General features: G+C 41.1%; 1 protein-coding gene across 1 annotated transcript; it reads right to left on the bottom strand.

The window, feature by feature from the left end:
• Nucleotides 1-1,699: 1,699 nt before the first annotated feature.
• SMNDC1 (survival motor neuron domain containing 1) lies at nucleotides 1,700-14,534 on the bottom strand. Its single transcript, XM_081193132.1, has 6 exons — nucleotides 14,404-14,534; nucleotides 11,393-11,512; nucleotides 8,774-8,916; nucleotides 6,854-7,015; nucleotides 5,402-5,555; nucleotides 1,700-3,902 (listed from the first exon to the last, which is right to left on the bottom strand). Exons 2-6 carry the CDS (start codon nucleotides 11,510-11,512, stop codon nucleotides 3,765-3,767), a joined length of 717 nt encoding a protein of 238 aa, XP_081049258.1. The 5' UTR covers nucleotides 14,404-14,534; the 3' UTR covers nucleotides 1,700-3,764.
• Between the last annotated feature and the right edge of the window lie 1,905 nt (nucleotides 14,535-16,439).

Raw genomic sequence — 16,439 nt, forward strand, 5'->3', positions numbered from 1 at the left:
ACCCAAATAAGTAATGATAGGGCTCCTCCACAGAGAAAATGCGCTTCTCTGGAGATATTTCTGATAGTGCTCTTGTTGGAATAGGCTGCTGTCCCTATTCAGCACCTATTGACATGGTACATTAAATTGTTTTAAAATCACAACAGCTAAGAAAAAAGTGCATTTTTTCATCAATCACTGTTGTACTACGTAGCTCTTGGATTTTAAAATGTCACAGTCTTGCGGTATATAAACAAGCCTGCTACTGATCTTCAAGCCTAGCCATCGCAGAATGCAAAGGAAATTGTAATTCAAGCATGACATCTCACTTTGCAAATCTCAAAATGTTTTCCTAAACTTAGTCTTCTGCAGCTTCTAACTATTACTTTGCTATTTTAAAAGAAAAGAGTTACTGCAGTGTAACCTTGCATAGGATTTATGTTTGCAACTATTATATTCTAATGTAAAATGACTACAATACAGGTATTTAAACCCAGTAAGTACATTTTATCTTCAATCACATTAACCAGTGTCTGATGCACAAAATTAGGTTTGTGCCATTATAATTTTTCCCAGCTGTTAAAAAAATACCAGCAAATCTGTTTCAGCCTCTACTGAATTATGGGTTTCCTTTGTAATTTGTGTATTAAAGGGGGGAAATGTACAGTGCTATGTTTCTATATAGTGATACTGCACTGGTCTAGGAATGCAATTCCATGTTTAAACATATATGTATCCTCTTGACAAATATTTTTATGTGCAAGTTTATTTTTAAGATTTCTGTTATCACTATTTTGCTTCCTCTGAGGTTTCCTGAACTTTGGTGCAGTTACTCTAATGCTGCTGTAGCCAACTGCTACTTGAGGAACTGAATGCTAAAACCCCCCAACCAATCCATGATTGGTGCTTAAATTGACCAGCGCCAATCGTCAAAACAATACTGAAACAGCATTATCTATAGTGGTGCAGGGATGGTGCTGACAAAGATGTTACATTTTCCATCATTGTAAACATTATTCTTTTGTTTGTGGGCATCTATATAAACTTGTTTAAAATATACAAATAAATTTTATGAAATTTTATTTCTAGTAAGATTCGTTACCCTTTTCTCTTCCCACATCGCTAATGAAAAAAAATTAATACTAGTTCAGTTGTCAAACTGCTGCAACAGCATAGCTGCATCTACATTGATTAGAGGCTTACCTAGTCTACTGAAAATTGCAGCCCAGTTTTCCATACAAGTGCACAAATCTCCTGCTGTAAGTTAAAAGAACAGTAGGCTCTGCTGCACTGGCCTCCAGCTTTACCTGCTTTGAAAAGAAGTGAAATGCTTTCCCATAGGAAAGTTAGCTATTCAGTCACAACAAACAACAGAATCAAGATATTAATCCTGGCAGTTTCTCATCTCAGGACCCAGACATTCAGAATTTGAATGATCAGCTTCAAGGACAACTGAGAATCTTGCCTCAATATGCATGTCTTCCTAACAGGTAAACTGCCATCAATGGCATAAGCCACAGTACTGCTAGATAAAAATTCAGATACTGCTCCGATTTGACCAAGGAACATCTCTTTAGAAGAAAAAAAAACCTTAGTAGTCTGTGAACTTCACAAGTGTTATTTCAAAAGTGTTGTAACTCCTACAATTTTGACCATATTACGTAATTTCATACCAGATTTAAATTTTTTCACATTTTTAGATTCTTCGGAACAAAGCCAAGAGGTTTTGAATTCTTTATTTTAATAAAAGTTAAACATACAAAACTGAAATCAACACAGTCATAAAAATTACCTCCTCCTTTTGTTAACAAGAAGAACCTCTCTCTATGGATGGATTCTAAGGTACTAGATATGGATTTTAGGCTCAAGTAAACTGTCAGACATTTACACTAATCAGTGCATCGACAAATGCTGATGGTTCCTGATCTTATTTAATTCAGAAAACAAATTACAAAAGGGAACTACAACAACATAATATACATGGGGAATGGAGTTCAGATTAATGAGCAAGAATTACTCTTGTACGAGAAATAACTAAATCCAGTCTTGTTCATTAACTTAACACCATATTTTACAAAAATAATTATCTACACTGTATACAGGGCTATACGTTAACTTTTTGTGTCAGACACATTTCAAGATTGAGAGATAGACTACAACCCTAAGCAATACGTATGGCAAAGGGAAGCAATTGCATCCACAAGATACAAATAGGCCTGGACTTTTACACATGGTTTCCCAAATAAAATCAAGGAGGGACAGCAATACTAACGTAAGTTAAACCTTGTAAGAGTAACCTCCTGTTGCATTTAAAAAAGCTGGATAAGCACACACAAAAAATTCAGCACAATGCAGGTGACTTGCCATATTTACCAACATAAACGCACTGAGTAATTCTCAAGAGGAATAACTATTTCTATATGTAACATTTGACTCTTTGAACACTTAAAAGTGCTAATCAAACCTGCAAAGTGACTGAATACATCTTAGGAAGCCTACAGGTAGGTTCTCAAAACCTATAAATCAAAATGTTCTGCTCCTGACAATAAATATGCTTACCTGCTTGGCACTAGCAAGTGCTTTTTTTCTGGTGAGAACCTCCACCTTCTTGAGCTGGGAGAAGGATGGTGGAATCTTCAAGACTTTGGATAATACCCAACTAAGTTAAAGCAGACCCCCTGATTTTCAGTGGGTTTGCTCCAAGTATGAGTTGAACATCACCCCTTGTGCTGAATTCAGAGATTCCCCTAGTTTTTCTCCATACTCAGAAGAGGGCAAGAGAAATCTACATCAATTTATGATGAGCCTTGGGGAGAAGCAAGACGTCCTGCTGCTTTCGAAACAGTCCAAGATCTGGGAGTTCCTTCCACCACCCTCCCAACCTTGCAGAGATTTTGCAAAGTGGGAAAACAGCAGTGTATCTTCCTGCTTTTCAAGGATTTTCTGAGGCTCAGTGTGACAGAGACAAGCCCCTGGTTCTACCACTATCCAGCCTGGGCTAGGGGAAAATGACAGGGACATGCCCCTGAAGTCACACTAAGCTTTAGAGCATCTCTGAGACTTCATGTCAAAGCTCACTCCCTTCTCAGTTGAGTCAATCATGAGCACAAATTTTGCCTACCAAGACCAGTCAAGCTTTGTGGAAACCCTGTTTTGCTCATGTAGATGGATTTTGTCAACACTTCCAGCACAATGCATTCAACCTGTAATCTTAAAATTTGAACTGCACTGTTTCTGGCTTATGAATCATTAACTGGAGATTAGATGGCCCAGATTCATTACAAGCCAAGGAAGCAGATGCAGATTGTGATCAACTAACAATTGACTTTCAAAATAGAATAAAATCCAGAGAAAGTCATCATAATTGTACTAGTTCTGCAGGAGTTACAGTGCTTAACAGCTATCCTGCAATAAGATGGCAGGCCTGTAAGCACATAAAAGGGAGCAAGGAAAGCTGGGATAACTATTTTATTTCACGACCATTTGTTTGATGGCATTCCCAACTAATGCTATAGGGATGGACACTTGAGAAATCAGACACTTCAGGATACTGCAAAGGGCATTTCTTCAACACAGTCTGACGTGTGCACATTTATGCAATTTACATCTTTAAGAGCAAAGGGGTCATCTGAACAGCTATTACCTTGCTTAAGGCTTGTACCAGCATAAGCCAACTGATGTCAACAACCATTTTCACTATGCGCCAATAGTTTACTTTTAGAAAAATAGAACAATAAAAAGGTAAATGTAAAGCCCTGCAGAAGTTAAGTCATTTTCTCCCTCAATTACTGGGGCATCAAATGTCTGACATTGTACTTGGATGTATCTTGGTACTGTGTCATGGGTTTGTCTGCAATTCCACACGTTCCAACTCCAACCTTCCCTGTTACGCTCTCAGGAGAAGCAAAGATGCTTCGCTTTACCTGTGGAACAAATTAAAAGCACCAATTGTAACATTTTCAAATTTCAACAAGTCAGCAAAGGAGTGCTAATATCAAATGTTCACATGCATCATTCAAAAAGCAAAATATAAATAATAAAATAAAATAAAATAAAAATAAAATAAAAAAAACTACATTTTATTGATCATTAAACAGGAACCTTTAACAAAAAAGTTGTAATTGGAAATGAAGCACTTCTGCTCTGGTCATGGCACTCAGCAAGTCCTATTTTCTCCCAGTGAACCACTACAGTTCTATAAGGGTCCTTTCAATGCACAAAGAAGGGCTAAAGGAAAACAAAACCTTTTTTGCCCCTATAGCTATAAACTTCATAAAGTGTCACCAGCCTCAGTTGCCTGAAGTGTCTTCTGCATGCTCTGCTAAGGGTATCTTTACAATGTGGTGCTTATTAATGTTTTTCCTTTGCCGCCACCACCACTCAAAATAATTTAGCATGCAAACAGCACACACTAAAAACCTAACTCACATATCAATGGGTCAAACAGAGTGCGAGTTATATTTGGCAATACCAAACTCGAGAATATGAAACATACAAAGAGTGTTGTACCACGTACATTATGGCAGCCTGAAAGCATCATAGTGCAAGCAACTATGCCACAAGCTTTATAGGCATGAACTTTTAACTTTACAAGTGCTACTATTGGAACGGTTGTTATCAGAAATCTGTTGTTCAAACACAAAGAATTATACTCAAACTTTGCTACAGATATGGCTGATTCAGATATCCAAACAGCTGGAGTTTGCTCATGTCCTTACTTGTTTGTGCTTTGCTGGTCACCAGCACCCATTTTGGGCAAAAACCATAGAAGGGAGAGTCATCAGACAAATCAGATATCCCTTTGTCTGGCTTTTGCTTATTGGCTGCAACAGTTTCAGGCAGAAAGCATGGATTAGAAATGTTCCCATAGGAAATAATGGAAATTGTGAATGCTTGCCTAGCGAACAATTTCCTGGAAATGCATTGTGCTCGGAAACTGGGACCTGCATGCATATCCATTAGTTTATCCCACCCTATCTGCAGGGACTCAAACTAAGTGTAGTGATATTTAACAATACAGTGGTACCTTGGTTACAAACACCTTGGGTTTCAGACTCCGCTAACCCGGAAGTAGTACCTCGGGTTAAGAACTTTACCTCAACATGAGAACAGAAATCACACGCTGGCGGCGCAGCAGCAGCGGGAGGCCCTATTAGCTAAAGTGGTACCTCAGGTTAAGAACGGTTTCAGGTTATGAATGGACCTCTGGAATGAATTAAGTTCGTAACCAGAGGTACCACTGTACGTTAAGAATATTATAAACAGATCTCTCCCATTGTATATTCCAGAAACAAACAGCTTTGCCTATAATATTATTTTGTCTTTGTTTGGGGGATTACTCCTGTGCTGCCATACATTTAACACTGCTCCTCTTCAGCAAGAAACCTCTATGAGTAAGCTACTAATGCAAGCATATACAAACCTGGCCTTTTTTGTTTTTTGAATAAGCTCTGTTGTTGAACTGCTGCCATTTGACTTTCTGGTCCTCTCGCTCTTGTTCCAGTTCTTTGATTCGCTGGGCCTTTTTCAAAGCTTTCTTCTTTTTATATTCTCGTTGCTGAGCAATCATTTCTTTTCTAAAATGAGAAATGGCACTGAAGGTTACTTATGTACCTCAGTTTCCTCTTCAGAAAGTCTAAGGGCAGTAATGTGTCATGGCAAGGTGGTTGCTATACAATCAGGGCAAATTTTCACAAAACATCAAATATGAAGAGATTAAGCCGAGGTGGTTAATTCTGAGTTATCAATACTGCCTTACATCCACATCTTTACCCACCAGAACTGCCTTCTTTTTACAACACTGGCAGTTCAGCCACAGTATATGGCAATGGTTTTGTATGGGCATTACATCTACATTGCAACCAACTGGAAGCCCCACATCACCTTTGCTTTAACTTCACTTTTGTTCTCAGAACATGTAGATAAAAGCAAGGATACACTGATTAAGAGAGTCTCACCTTGGGCTAGGTGAATGTAAAGATAAACTCTCAGTACAATGGGGCTTCAGCTGTCCAGGCCCATTTCATTCTCCAGCTGTAGAAAGTGCTGTCATTCCTTCTGTAAAGCAATCTGTGCATTGCAAGTTTCAATAAAGCACAGCAATCCTACTTTCATGCACTACTACGAATAACGGCTCTCTTTCAGAAATCAGTTGAAACTAGCTAATGTCTTGCTAAACACAGCACAGAGCAACTCTAGCTCAGAATTTGTCCCAGGGGAAATATACTACTACACAGGCATGGAGCAATCATTTTGGAGTTCATGAGACTAACCAACTCAGCATGATAAGCATTAAAGTTAGTAGCACAAACCATAATACCTTCATCATAATCTCAAACCACTATGTATACGTTCACAGTAGGGATTGAGGATAATTTAAGAACTGCATTTTTAAGAACTGACCTAATTCACTCCATATATTTCAATCCATATTTAAATATTCTTTTTCATTTGGATTTTTAAAAAAATCACAGATTAATGTGAAATTGGAAGGGACCTATGAACAAGCACAAACAGAACAGAAACTGACACATTTGACCATCCCTAGTTCTTAGTTCAGTCCTAAGATGGCAAAGACTGTTTTGGGCTTTACAAGTTTCCCTAGGTTGGACCTCTAAAATTGGGGCAGTGAAGCCCATATCCTAAGGCATTATTTAATGGGGGGGAATAGACAATGTGCATTACCTCTTTCCCAAATCTAGGGTAACTACGCAGAGTATGGTTCAATAATATCTAAGGATAGTGTTGACTTCTATGACTTTTTTGCTGTAAAATCACCTTTGGGAAGAGATGATTCATCAGCAAAGTAGCCTTACAGCTCTTCTTATTGCTATATGACACACTGAGCCAACTGAAAACTGTTTCAGCCACTTACTTGGACATGGGTTTGTTGCCACTGTCTTCCTTTGCTTTCCTTCCCTCTTCCACAGGTTTCAGATTGAGCAGGGGTGTGACTTCAGCATTGCCATATCCCGAAAAGGTGACTGCAGCTGTGCCATTCTCTTCATCTATCTCTTCAATTTCAGCTTCATAACACCTGTAAAGATATCATGGCTGTAAGCATGTGAGTAATGGTTTACAACTCAACCCTACAAAACTTGTATTTGCAGTGATTAATATTCATATTAAGTTTCAGGACATTCCTGCTTCATTTTGGATTGGCATTCCAAGTCAAAACTCTTAAAACATAAATTCTGTTCAAGAATTGTCAGGTGCCTGGCACGCAAACTAGTTACAATCCTAAAGTCCAAGAGCTGGTTAGTCAACTGATTTGAAATAAACTTCAGTTTTGAACCTTTTGTTACCACATATATATTTTCACCTTCACACATTTAACTTGACTTTTGTTTGATTTTGTGAGAAGTAATTTGTTTAATAGAATCTGGAGGATTCATGTTTGGCTGTTTTATAATTTGTACTAATTTTCACCACCACAAGAGGCATTCAGCCACAATACCCATGTATTTCAAAGTTCTATGGGACTTACATCTGAGGAGATATGTATGCATAGGATTACAATGTGAGATTGTAATTTGACAGAGGTTTCACTGCCCACATATAATCTCCCTCTCTGAAAGCAAGCAGTGAATTACTAACGTAAGAAGATGGATTAAGAAAAGCATTAAGCAATGTAGGGTTTGTGACAGTAACTTAAATGAAGATAGATAATCAAGGTAATTATCTATTTGTCTCAATCACATCACCTGATACTCAAAAGCAGTACATCCTGAAGTAAACTAAGTGGAATGTCTGGGCCCAGGCATCTCAGGGGCCTAAATGGAGAAGCGGAAGGCCATGGCAAGAAAGAGACCCCAACCTTGCAGAAAAAGAACTGCTGGTTGTCTTCTTCCCATAAGGTAGTAAAAAATATCTCTACCAGCAGAAGGCAGGTCAAAGGCAACAGGACTAGGAGAAAATGTGTTGGTTCACGCCATCACTTTCTGCTGTCAGCAAATCATACCAAACAGAATGACTCTGAGGGGTTTACTGCTGCATCCCACTTCAGCAAAGACCAAGGTGAATTGAATTTCTTCTGGTGGAGGACCATCACTGATTCACTTTGGAAATGTGCAAAAGGATACACCCTAGTGGTACATCACTATTTGTGAAGGGAGCTCTAAATGTCTTTATTCAACCCTCTTAAAATATTTGCCTGTGGACAGTTTTGGGAAGGATGTTAAATACCCTGCTTTATATTCCCTTACCACCATGTCTGGATGGGTGCAACAACCACAGATCCTCCCAAAAGCAGCAGCCTTCTACATGTACACAATTGTGAGCAAGGACCTCTGCTTTCTCTAAGCCCATTCCTGCCCCACTTCAAAGAATAAATTTACAGTACAGAAAAGGGGGAGGAAGCAGTGGAAAAGTTTGCTGCCCTATACTTCTTTCCCTACTGCCACCTCAATGGTTCCCAAGTATCTTAATACAATCTCAACAGAGCTCCAAGTTTTGAAGTAAATGACATTCCAATTAACATTTTCAGATTAGTGATGAAATGTATACACAACAGATTTCAGTTACTTCACATCAGATTTTTCGAAGGTGGCAAATTTTAAAAGATATTAGAAGCCATATTATAGTCTACAACGTTCTAGTCAAATTAAACAATTAAAACAATGGACCTAGCTCTAAAGTTTAATATATTTTGTATTTGAAAAATACAAGATCCAATCAATGATTTTTACTGAACTGGTGCTCAGCCAAAGAGGAGAGTATAAACCAAAGGGAAGTATCTTACCATGGAACTGTATTATTTCATGTAACTGTTACAGAAGTTTGTTTCTACACTTACTGTCCATCTTCACTCCATATTGCCATACATCTGTCTCCAACCTTCCATGAGTGACTTGGAGGAGCAGAAGCAGAACTGTCAGAACTTGCAAGTGTTTCTGAAGGTTGTGTTGAAAGAAGGTCTTTGGTTAATTCTATAACTTCCTGGGGATGGAAAAGAACAAGTCGTCAAACACAGTTTAAGTAGTCTCACCCCTGCCTATGCATAAAGACTATTTACCAACTGCAGTACTGCTGGCAAATGGTAGCAGACTGAACAACACATGAAATTTGTCCGCATAATTTACTAAAGGTTTTTCTATAAGCTTTGGGAATCTGGTTTCTTAGCAAGTATCTAATACTACTCCCATAGCTCATCCCAATTTTAATATTGGGGGAGGGCAGTAAGGAAATTTCTCGTTTGCATTACAAACGAGTATTATATTTAATGGAAGAGTAAAAAGTAGACTGCAGAAAATGATACACAACTACAGAATGGAGTTTTCTGCTCTCCTTCCAGTGATAAAGCAAGTATTACTGAGACTTTTAAAAAAGAAAATTATTGTGCAATGAATGCACTGGCTAGTGGAAGAAATAGGTTTTTCAGCAAGTTTTCTTGTTTGAATACTGAAAATTGTTTGAATACTGAAAAACTGTACTTATGTGAGAATAGCCCACTATACACAAACCAGATACAAAGAATGAACGCATACAGAAAATACTTTTGTTTATAAAATACATATGAGCGAGGACTCAGTAGTTTCCTGCATATGTTTTTTGCTATTTAGAGATTATAAAGAAAACTATTAATAGGCTATAGCTACAGGTAATAAATTACATGTATTTTAGATTTTTAAATCTACTGGATTGTATCCAATACTGTTGTCCCACTTGTGCAACAGAACTTCTCTTTCCTTTCCTCTCCCTTGTACCCACTCATAATCTGTTCCAGAAGGTTGGGGTAGCCTCTGAAGCAGATTTTTGGGGTATCCAGGGAAAGGAGAGGAAGGTAAAACACATAACACATTGTTGTCAAACTAATTTCCCTCATCTACTTTTTCCTTCCTTCCTTCCTTCCGCTTCCCTTCCCCTCCTCTTTTTCTCTTGTCCCTTTAATTTGTAACCATGGGGCGGGCCTGTGCATCATTTCATTTAGGCAGTGAGCCTGCTACCATCATTGAACTTTTGATTGAGATGAGCTTCTCTGAGAGACAGTATCTGCCTGAAAGGTGGAATAAAAATAGAACAAATTTTAACAAGAAAAGGAATAATTTAATACATATGCACCTTTCATATCTGATGCGATTAAGACTTGTCTTTTGTCCTCAGATATTGGCAGCTGAACAATAAGCTTGTAAAAGGCTGCTCTTACATGTAGAAATGGCAAAGAAAACATGAATGAACAAACAGACCATATGACAAATTCATTTGCAAAATACAGTCTAAGAGGAACAAAGAGCTAGAACCACTGATGACTGTTTAGTGCTTGCAAGGCACACCTGAGTCATATACTAAAGATAACAGCACACGTAATAGTGCATTATCTAGTATTCTAAATTTGTTTCCTAAAAGACCCTAGTTTACAGTGTTTTTCAAAAAGCAAAACTCAAATGAACACACAGATTAACATTTACTCCAGGACAGTGCTTTTCAATTTGTGGTAATCATTCCATCTGGCTTAATGTAAAAGATTACAAGTTTTTTAAAAAAGCATTTCGAGATCAGTGTTAAAGTACCAGTATTAAAAGACTGCATACAGCACTGAGCAAAATATAAAAGTACGAGATTCTATTGATTAACCAGCTACATTAACCCATTAAAAAAATTTAGCAACTAAAAAGGTGCCCCAATTGACTGAGCAGAAGGTTCTTAGATATACATATTTTCAGCACACAAGCACTCATAAAAATTGTGGGTGGCAAACACCATCTTTTAAAAGGCATTTTTTCTCATGCACAAGCAAATGCTTTTCTGAGATAATAACTCTTACAATTCACATGTGAATCGTCTGAAAACAAAACGACTTATTTGTTCATTTATTTCAGGGGTCAGCAAACCTTTTCAGCAGACCCCTCAAACCTATTTTTTTTTGGGGGGGGGAGAACGAATTCCTATGCCTCACAAATAACCCAGAAAGGCATTTTAAATAAAACCACACATTCTACTCATGTAAAAACACCAGGCAGGCCCCACAAATAACCCAGAGATGCATTTTAAATAAAAGGACACATTCTACTCATGTAAAAACATGTTGATTCCCGGACAGTCTGTGGGCCAGATTTAGAAGGCGATTGGACTGGATCTGGCCCCCGGGCCTTAGTTTGCCTACCCATGATATATTTGACTTATATGGCCCCCTTCATCAAAAGATCTCAGGGTGGTTTATTGCTTCAGAACTCTCATTTTTACTCAGGTGCATATTTTATGTCAATTTAATTGCCAAAAATTCATACAATTGAGATGTCTTTAATCACTTTAATGAGGTGACAGCCCTAGTTCTTTGTGAAAGATTTTAAACCCCAACATTTAGCACATCTCGTTAATATCACCATAGTAAATTCTTTGCCACTGACAGTGTAGAAGATCCTCTTCACTATACGTGTAAAAACATTTAAGTTACAAAGCTATTTCTTATTCTCACCTGTAAGTCTTTTTTGAGTTTTAGTAAATCTTCATTTTCTCCATTTCCCGTCAAAGCAGCTTCAACTTGTTGGAGTTGAGCTTTATAGCTAGCTAACTGTTTTGCAAGGTCTTCTGACATCTGGAAAGGGAAAAAAGGCATTACAAAATACTGAAGGAAAAGTCTGTTTGAAAACAGTCTTGCAGAGGCAAAATACTTAGAATGCAAATCACTAATGACTTAGTGCAGCCTTATCAATAACAGAATATTTATGTAACTTGCCTTGGTTGGAAACTCCAGCTGGTCCACAGCAGGCTTCCCAAATAATCCAGATTACCTTGGCAGTAATCAAGTTATAAGGTAGTCTCTTTTGTATGGTTTGTTCCCTTACTGCTGTGTTAATGTTACAATAACAAAATCGTATGGGGTAAGTAAACACCTGTTTCCACCCTGGGAATTTACAAGAGATGCCCACCTTATGACCCTGTCCTATACCTTATGTCATATATTACATATGGTGGGAGGCAGGTAAACTATGTTTGTTTTTTGCCCAAAGTAAGATTTGCAAGTACTGTACTACTAAGCTGTAGTTGATTTCAAGCCACATGGGTTAATGAAATAGGGATTACTGGCACTAGAAAGAACTAATTGGTAACACTTCCAAAGCTTTCTGCCTTACCCCATATGTTTTGATTTCAAACTGCACTGCAAATGAAAACTTTCACCTGTGGTGACTGAGAGCCTCATCTACCTGTCAAAGTGGCCCACAAGGGGTGAAGAATGTCAGGATTCAATCAGATCAATTGGGGCTGGTAAACAACTGCTCACTTGGTTACAGAATGTTACCTTGATTTCAGAAGCCTGAAAGCAAGTTTGCTTTTACATTTATAAATTCAATCAGAACAGCAATACCTGGGTGCTGTCAAACTTTCCATGTCTGGAAGCACACAATAGGACATCTCCCAGAAGAGCTGCAACACTGACATTACTCTCTATATAATCTACCCCCTTTTCATCTAAACCTAACATTGTAATATAACTAGATACCAAAAATACTTTGATTAGGACCAAACAAGCTTAACATGATATGAAAGCTTTCAGGTTACATAGAATTCTTCTCTACTCCAACATTAAAAACAATAAAATATAAGGGGAGGTTGTTGTATTTTTTCTTCAATCTCAAGGAATTACTTGAGAAAGCCCTCTGCAAACTACAGTCATACCTCATGTTGCGCTAGGTTCATGTTGCGTCTTTTTGGCTTGTGAATGCAGCAAACCCGGAAATGTATACTTCTGGGGTTTGCGTTCTGCACGCTTTGCACATGTGCTCTATTGCGCTCCCCGCTTGCGCAGAAGTGCCACTCTAGTTGTGGACTTTTCGGGATGCGAACAGCTCCCCGGAATGGATCGTGTCCACAACCAGAGGTACCACTGTAATTATATTAGACCCATGCTTTTTGCAGATACTTTCAGGTTTCATGGAAGCAATAGAAGCTCCCATCACAATTCAAGGGACTCACAGAATCTTTGCTTCTAGCTGACGAAATACAGTGGAACAATATTTAGAAACCACTTCTTTCCTTCATGTTGTGTCTCTTGTTCATACTGTCATGTGCACACGATTTGCCCAGAATCCAAATCAGAGCTGGCTTTAGGGAGGAGAGTGGTTCCTCATGAACCAGAAACATGACTCATGTCAATAAGGAGTTGTGCCTTCAGTGTTGTGGACCCAATTCCATGGAATGCCTCCGCTACACCAGAAGGCACCAACCCTACTGAATTTCAGGTGCCTGGTGCAACCTGTTTTATTGCAGGAGACCTTTGTACCTTGAATCCTTCTTAGATGTTTACATTTTTTAATTTATCTGTTGCTGTACACCACCCTAATGGTCCTGTTACTTAAGGGTAGCTTACAAATATATTAAACATTCTGCACATTCACAGATTCTCTGTTGTATTCAGTTTTCCAGAACACAGTCCTTGAGAAGTATGACTATTCAACTGTTCCTAACACGAGAGTCATTTTCAGCATCATACTGGACAACCAAACCCCTTGCCTGACCTTGACTAAATCCTTCTCTCTTAGCATTAGTTCCCATAAGGAAATTCACAGCAACACATGGATTGTGTTTATGGATCTTCTGCCACAATTCTGTTATCTAGCCTTGGACAAACCTTTCTTCAGTCTTTGTCAAGGTGACAGATACAAGATGGTACAGATCACAGAGTGGGTGAGGCATGGAGCAGAGCTGGGGTGGAACTCTTGAGCATCAAACTAGTGCTCACTTTGGAAATATAAAAACTGAAAGCAATCCAAACACGGATCCTTTGTTAATACATAAGAACTATCCTAGTCCTTTCAACACCGGGTGTGAAGTTTAGAAAACACTATCTGTACAGAATTAGCAGAAGCCAAATTTGGTAGGAATGGCTGGAATAGCACGTGACCTGACATACTATTTTTCTGGTGCTGGAAAGTATGGAAAGCAAATTCTGCATATCAACACCATACTGTGGACAATACCCTCTTTATAATCACATTACACAGGATACAACCCGACAAAAAAGGACTTGACTCCAATTAAAAGGCCCATACGCCGAAAAAAGCCCGCAAAAGCGGTGCCATTAAAACCCAGCTGTCCTGCTACAAAGGAGCGGGGGTTTCGGGACAGAATGGAAGAGCCGAGACGGACCTCCCGTAAAAAAAACAGTATAATCCTCGGAACACAGAAGGCGAATCTTGTAAGCCGACGAAACAGGCCTCCACGTGCGGGAAGCCCGCAGACAATGGCTGGCCGTAGACAAAACTTCAGGCGGCGGAATCACTGGGAACCGGGCGGAAAACGCGCCTGGGCCTGAGGGAGGGCCTAACGGAGGCCCCGGAGCGAGTGAGGAAGGGGCCGGAGGCCTGGAGAGCCGAGCGCCGTGTACGGAGAGGGGAGGTCGTGACGGAGGATCGAGGAGAGCGAAGGGCCTCCCCGCCTTCGCCCTGCGAGAGGAGAGGGAAGTGGGGGAAGGGCAGCGCCTCTCACCTTGGCCTCGCGCGCCGAGGGCCTCTCTCCGTCCCGTCAGGCCTCAGGAGAAGCGGCTGTGCTCGCGCGCGCGCACCCACGCGAGATTTGCCACCCCCCCTCCCGACCCCCAACGAACGTTGCCCCCTCCCTTCTTGCTGCTTCCTAGCGACGACGCAAAGAGCCCGGTCGGCGGAAACGCTCGCGAGAGGGGGAAGCCGGAACTGACGAAGAAGCAGGATCACATGACCACACCGGGGGTGGGGAAAGCACAAACCAAGAGGAGGATCGAAACCGATACTTCCGACTCACAGTTGCGATTCCTTGGAATCCTCCATGTGCGGGGCGAGAGTGGCGGAAGTGCAAAATAAGTAGCGTTCGGCATGTGAGAGTCAACCCAAAAAACCCAATCTCGCCGCAGGGCTTATTATTTAAACTGATCGAATCTTCTAGGGGGGAATCGGAGCGGGATTTCTGCCCTTCTGAAATAATTATTTTGGCGGGGGGGGGGGGGGGCACCGCTGCTTTTAACTGCCTTGTGCTCAGGTTCTCCTCGCTGGTTCCTCGCAGGCCTCTGGCTGGCCAATGAGAACAGGGTGCGGGACTATGTTATGCACCTGGAAATAAGCCCTATTGGATCCCAACGGAGCAAGACTCTTAACGTCAAGGTCATGGGTTTGAGCCCCACGTTGGGCAAAAGATTCCTGCGTTGCAGGGGGTTGGACTAGATGACCCTCATGGTGCCTTCCAACTCTACAATTCTATTATTCTAAAATATAACCCCACTGGCAGGTACAGTCTTATTTTAATTATGCAACCAGATCAGCCTGAACAAATTTAAAAAGGAAGGGAAACGGAGCTTGGTTCCAAGAAAAATGACTCTGGCAATCCCACCCACCACTGAACCCAGTGGGGTTTGACTTTACGTCAGGTTTTGGCAACCTGCTGCCCATGGACCACAAGCGGCCCACGGGGGTCGTTTAAACGGCCCCCGAACCAAGCTGCCTGCTCGGCGAGTCGCCAAGCACTGGGCTAAACCGGCGAAGCAAGCCCATAGGGAAATTTGTCTTGCGAAGCGCATCGAAAAACGGAAAACCCTTTCGTCTAGTGGGTTTTTCGTCTTGCGAGGCATTCGTCTTGCGGGGCACCACGGTATAATGTTATAAGTGTGTTATAAAAATGTGCCACAAGATGGTGCTGTAGAGCTCAATGGCAAATTGCATGTACAGTGGTACCGCTGGATGCGAACGGAATCCGTTCCAGAGCCCCGTTCGCATCCAGAAGCGAATGCACGGGTCGCGATTCGCCACTTCTGCGCATGCACATGACATCATTTTGACCGTCTACACACACGCTCCGTTACTTCTGGGTCGCTGCAGCGCACAACCCGAAAATACTTATCCCAAAGCTACTTCAACCCGAGGTATGACTGTATATATTTATAGTGGGATTTTTTGTCACATTTTTTATATCTATGTAGATCCAGTGCCTGACACCTTGTGCTGGTCCCGGGGGGGAAAGGTACTAATACCGTATCCGAAGTTCAGTCCAGAGTCACTAGCAGGGTAGACGATCACTAGATGAGACGTGAGGTCCGAAACAGGGAGCCGGGCGGGGGAGCAGGAACGCTGGTAGGGCAGCAGCAGGAAGCCAGGCGGGTAACAGGAACACTGGTAGAGCAGAAGCAGGGAGCCAGGCGGGGAACAGGAACACTGGTGGGTCAGCAGCGGGCAGCCGGGCGAGGAACAGGCACACCGGAGAGTCAGGAGCAGGAAGCCGGGCGAAGAACAGGCACACCGGGAGTGCAGATCTAGGTCTGGGTAAAGCAGGTACTCCACAACGACGTTGCTCCCGCAACCTGGGACCGGGCTGCCTGACCTTTATCTTCTTCTAAGGCCGGGGGCGGTCCCGGCCCCCAGGAGCCCCGCCTCTCCTGGCCTTAAGGCGAGCACTCCTCCTGGGAGAGACCAGTTCCCTTCGCCTCTCTGCCCTAAGCCTCTGCAGTTCAGGAGAGGCTGAAGGGTTACTGGGCCCCGGGGGAGGCTCACCTGTAGCCA

Source organism: Podarcis bocagei (genome assembly GCF_964188305.1).
Source record: "Podarcis bocagei genome assembly, chromosome: 4".
NCBI classification, from domain to species: Eukaryota; Metazoa; Chordata; class Lepidosauria; order Squamata; family Lacertidae; genus Podarcis; species Podarcis bocagei.

Bases quoted from the DNA above. Each gene is read 5' to 3' on its own strand.
- SMNDC1 (XM_081193132.1), bottom strand. From the start codon at position 11,512: ATGTCAGAAGACCTTGCAAAACAGTTAGCTAGCTATAAAGCTCAACTC. The intron at 7,016-8,773 runs GTAAGTGTAGAA...ATATCTTTACAG, and splicing joins ATATGGAGTGAAGATGGACA to GTGTTATGAAGCTGAAATTG. The intron at 5,556-6,853 runs GTAAGTGGCTGA...TTCTCATTTTAG, and splicing joins GGCAACAAACCCATGTCCAA to AAAAGAAATGATTGCTCAGC.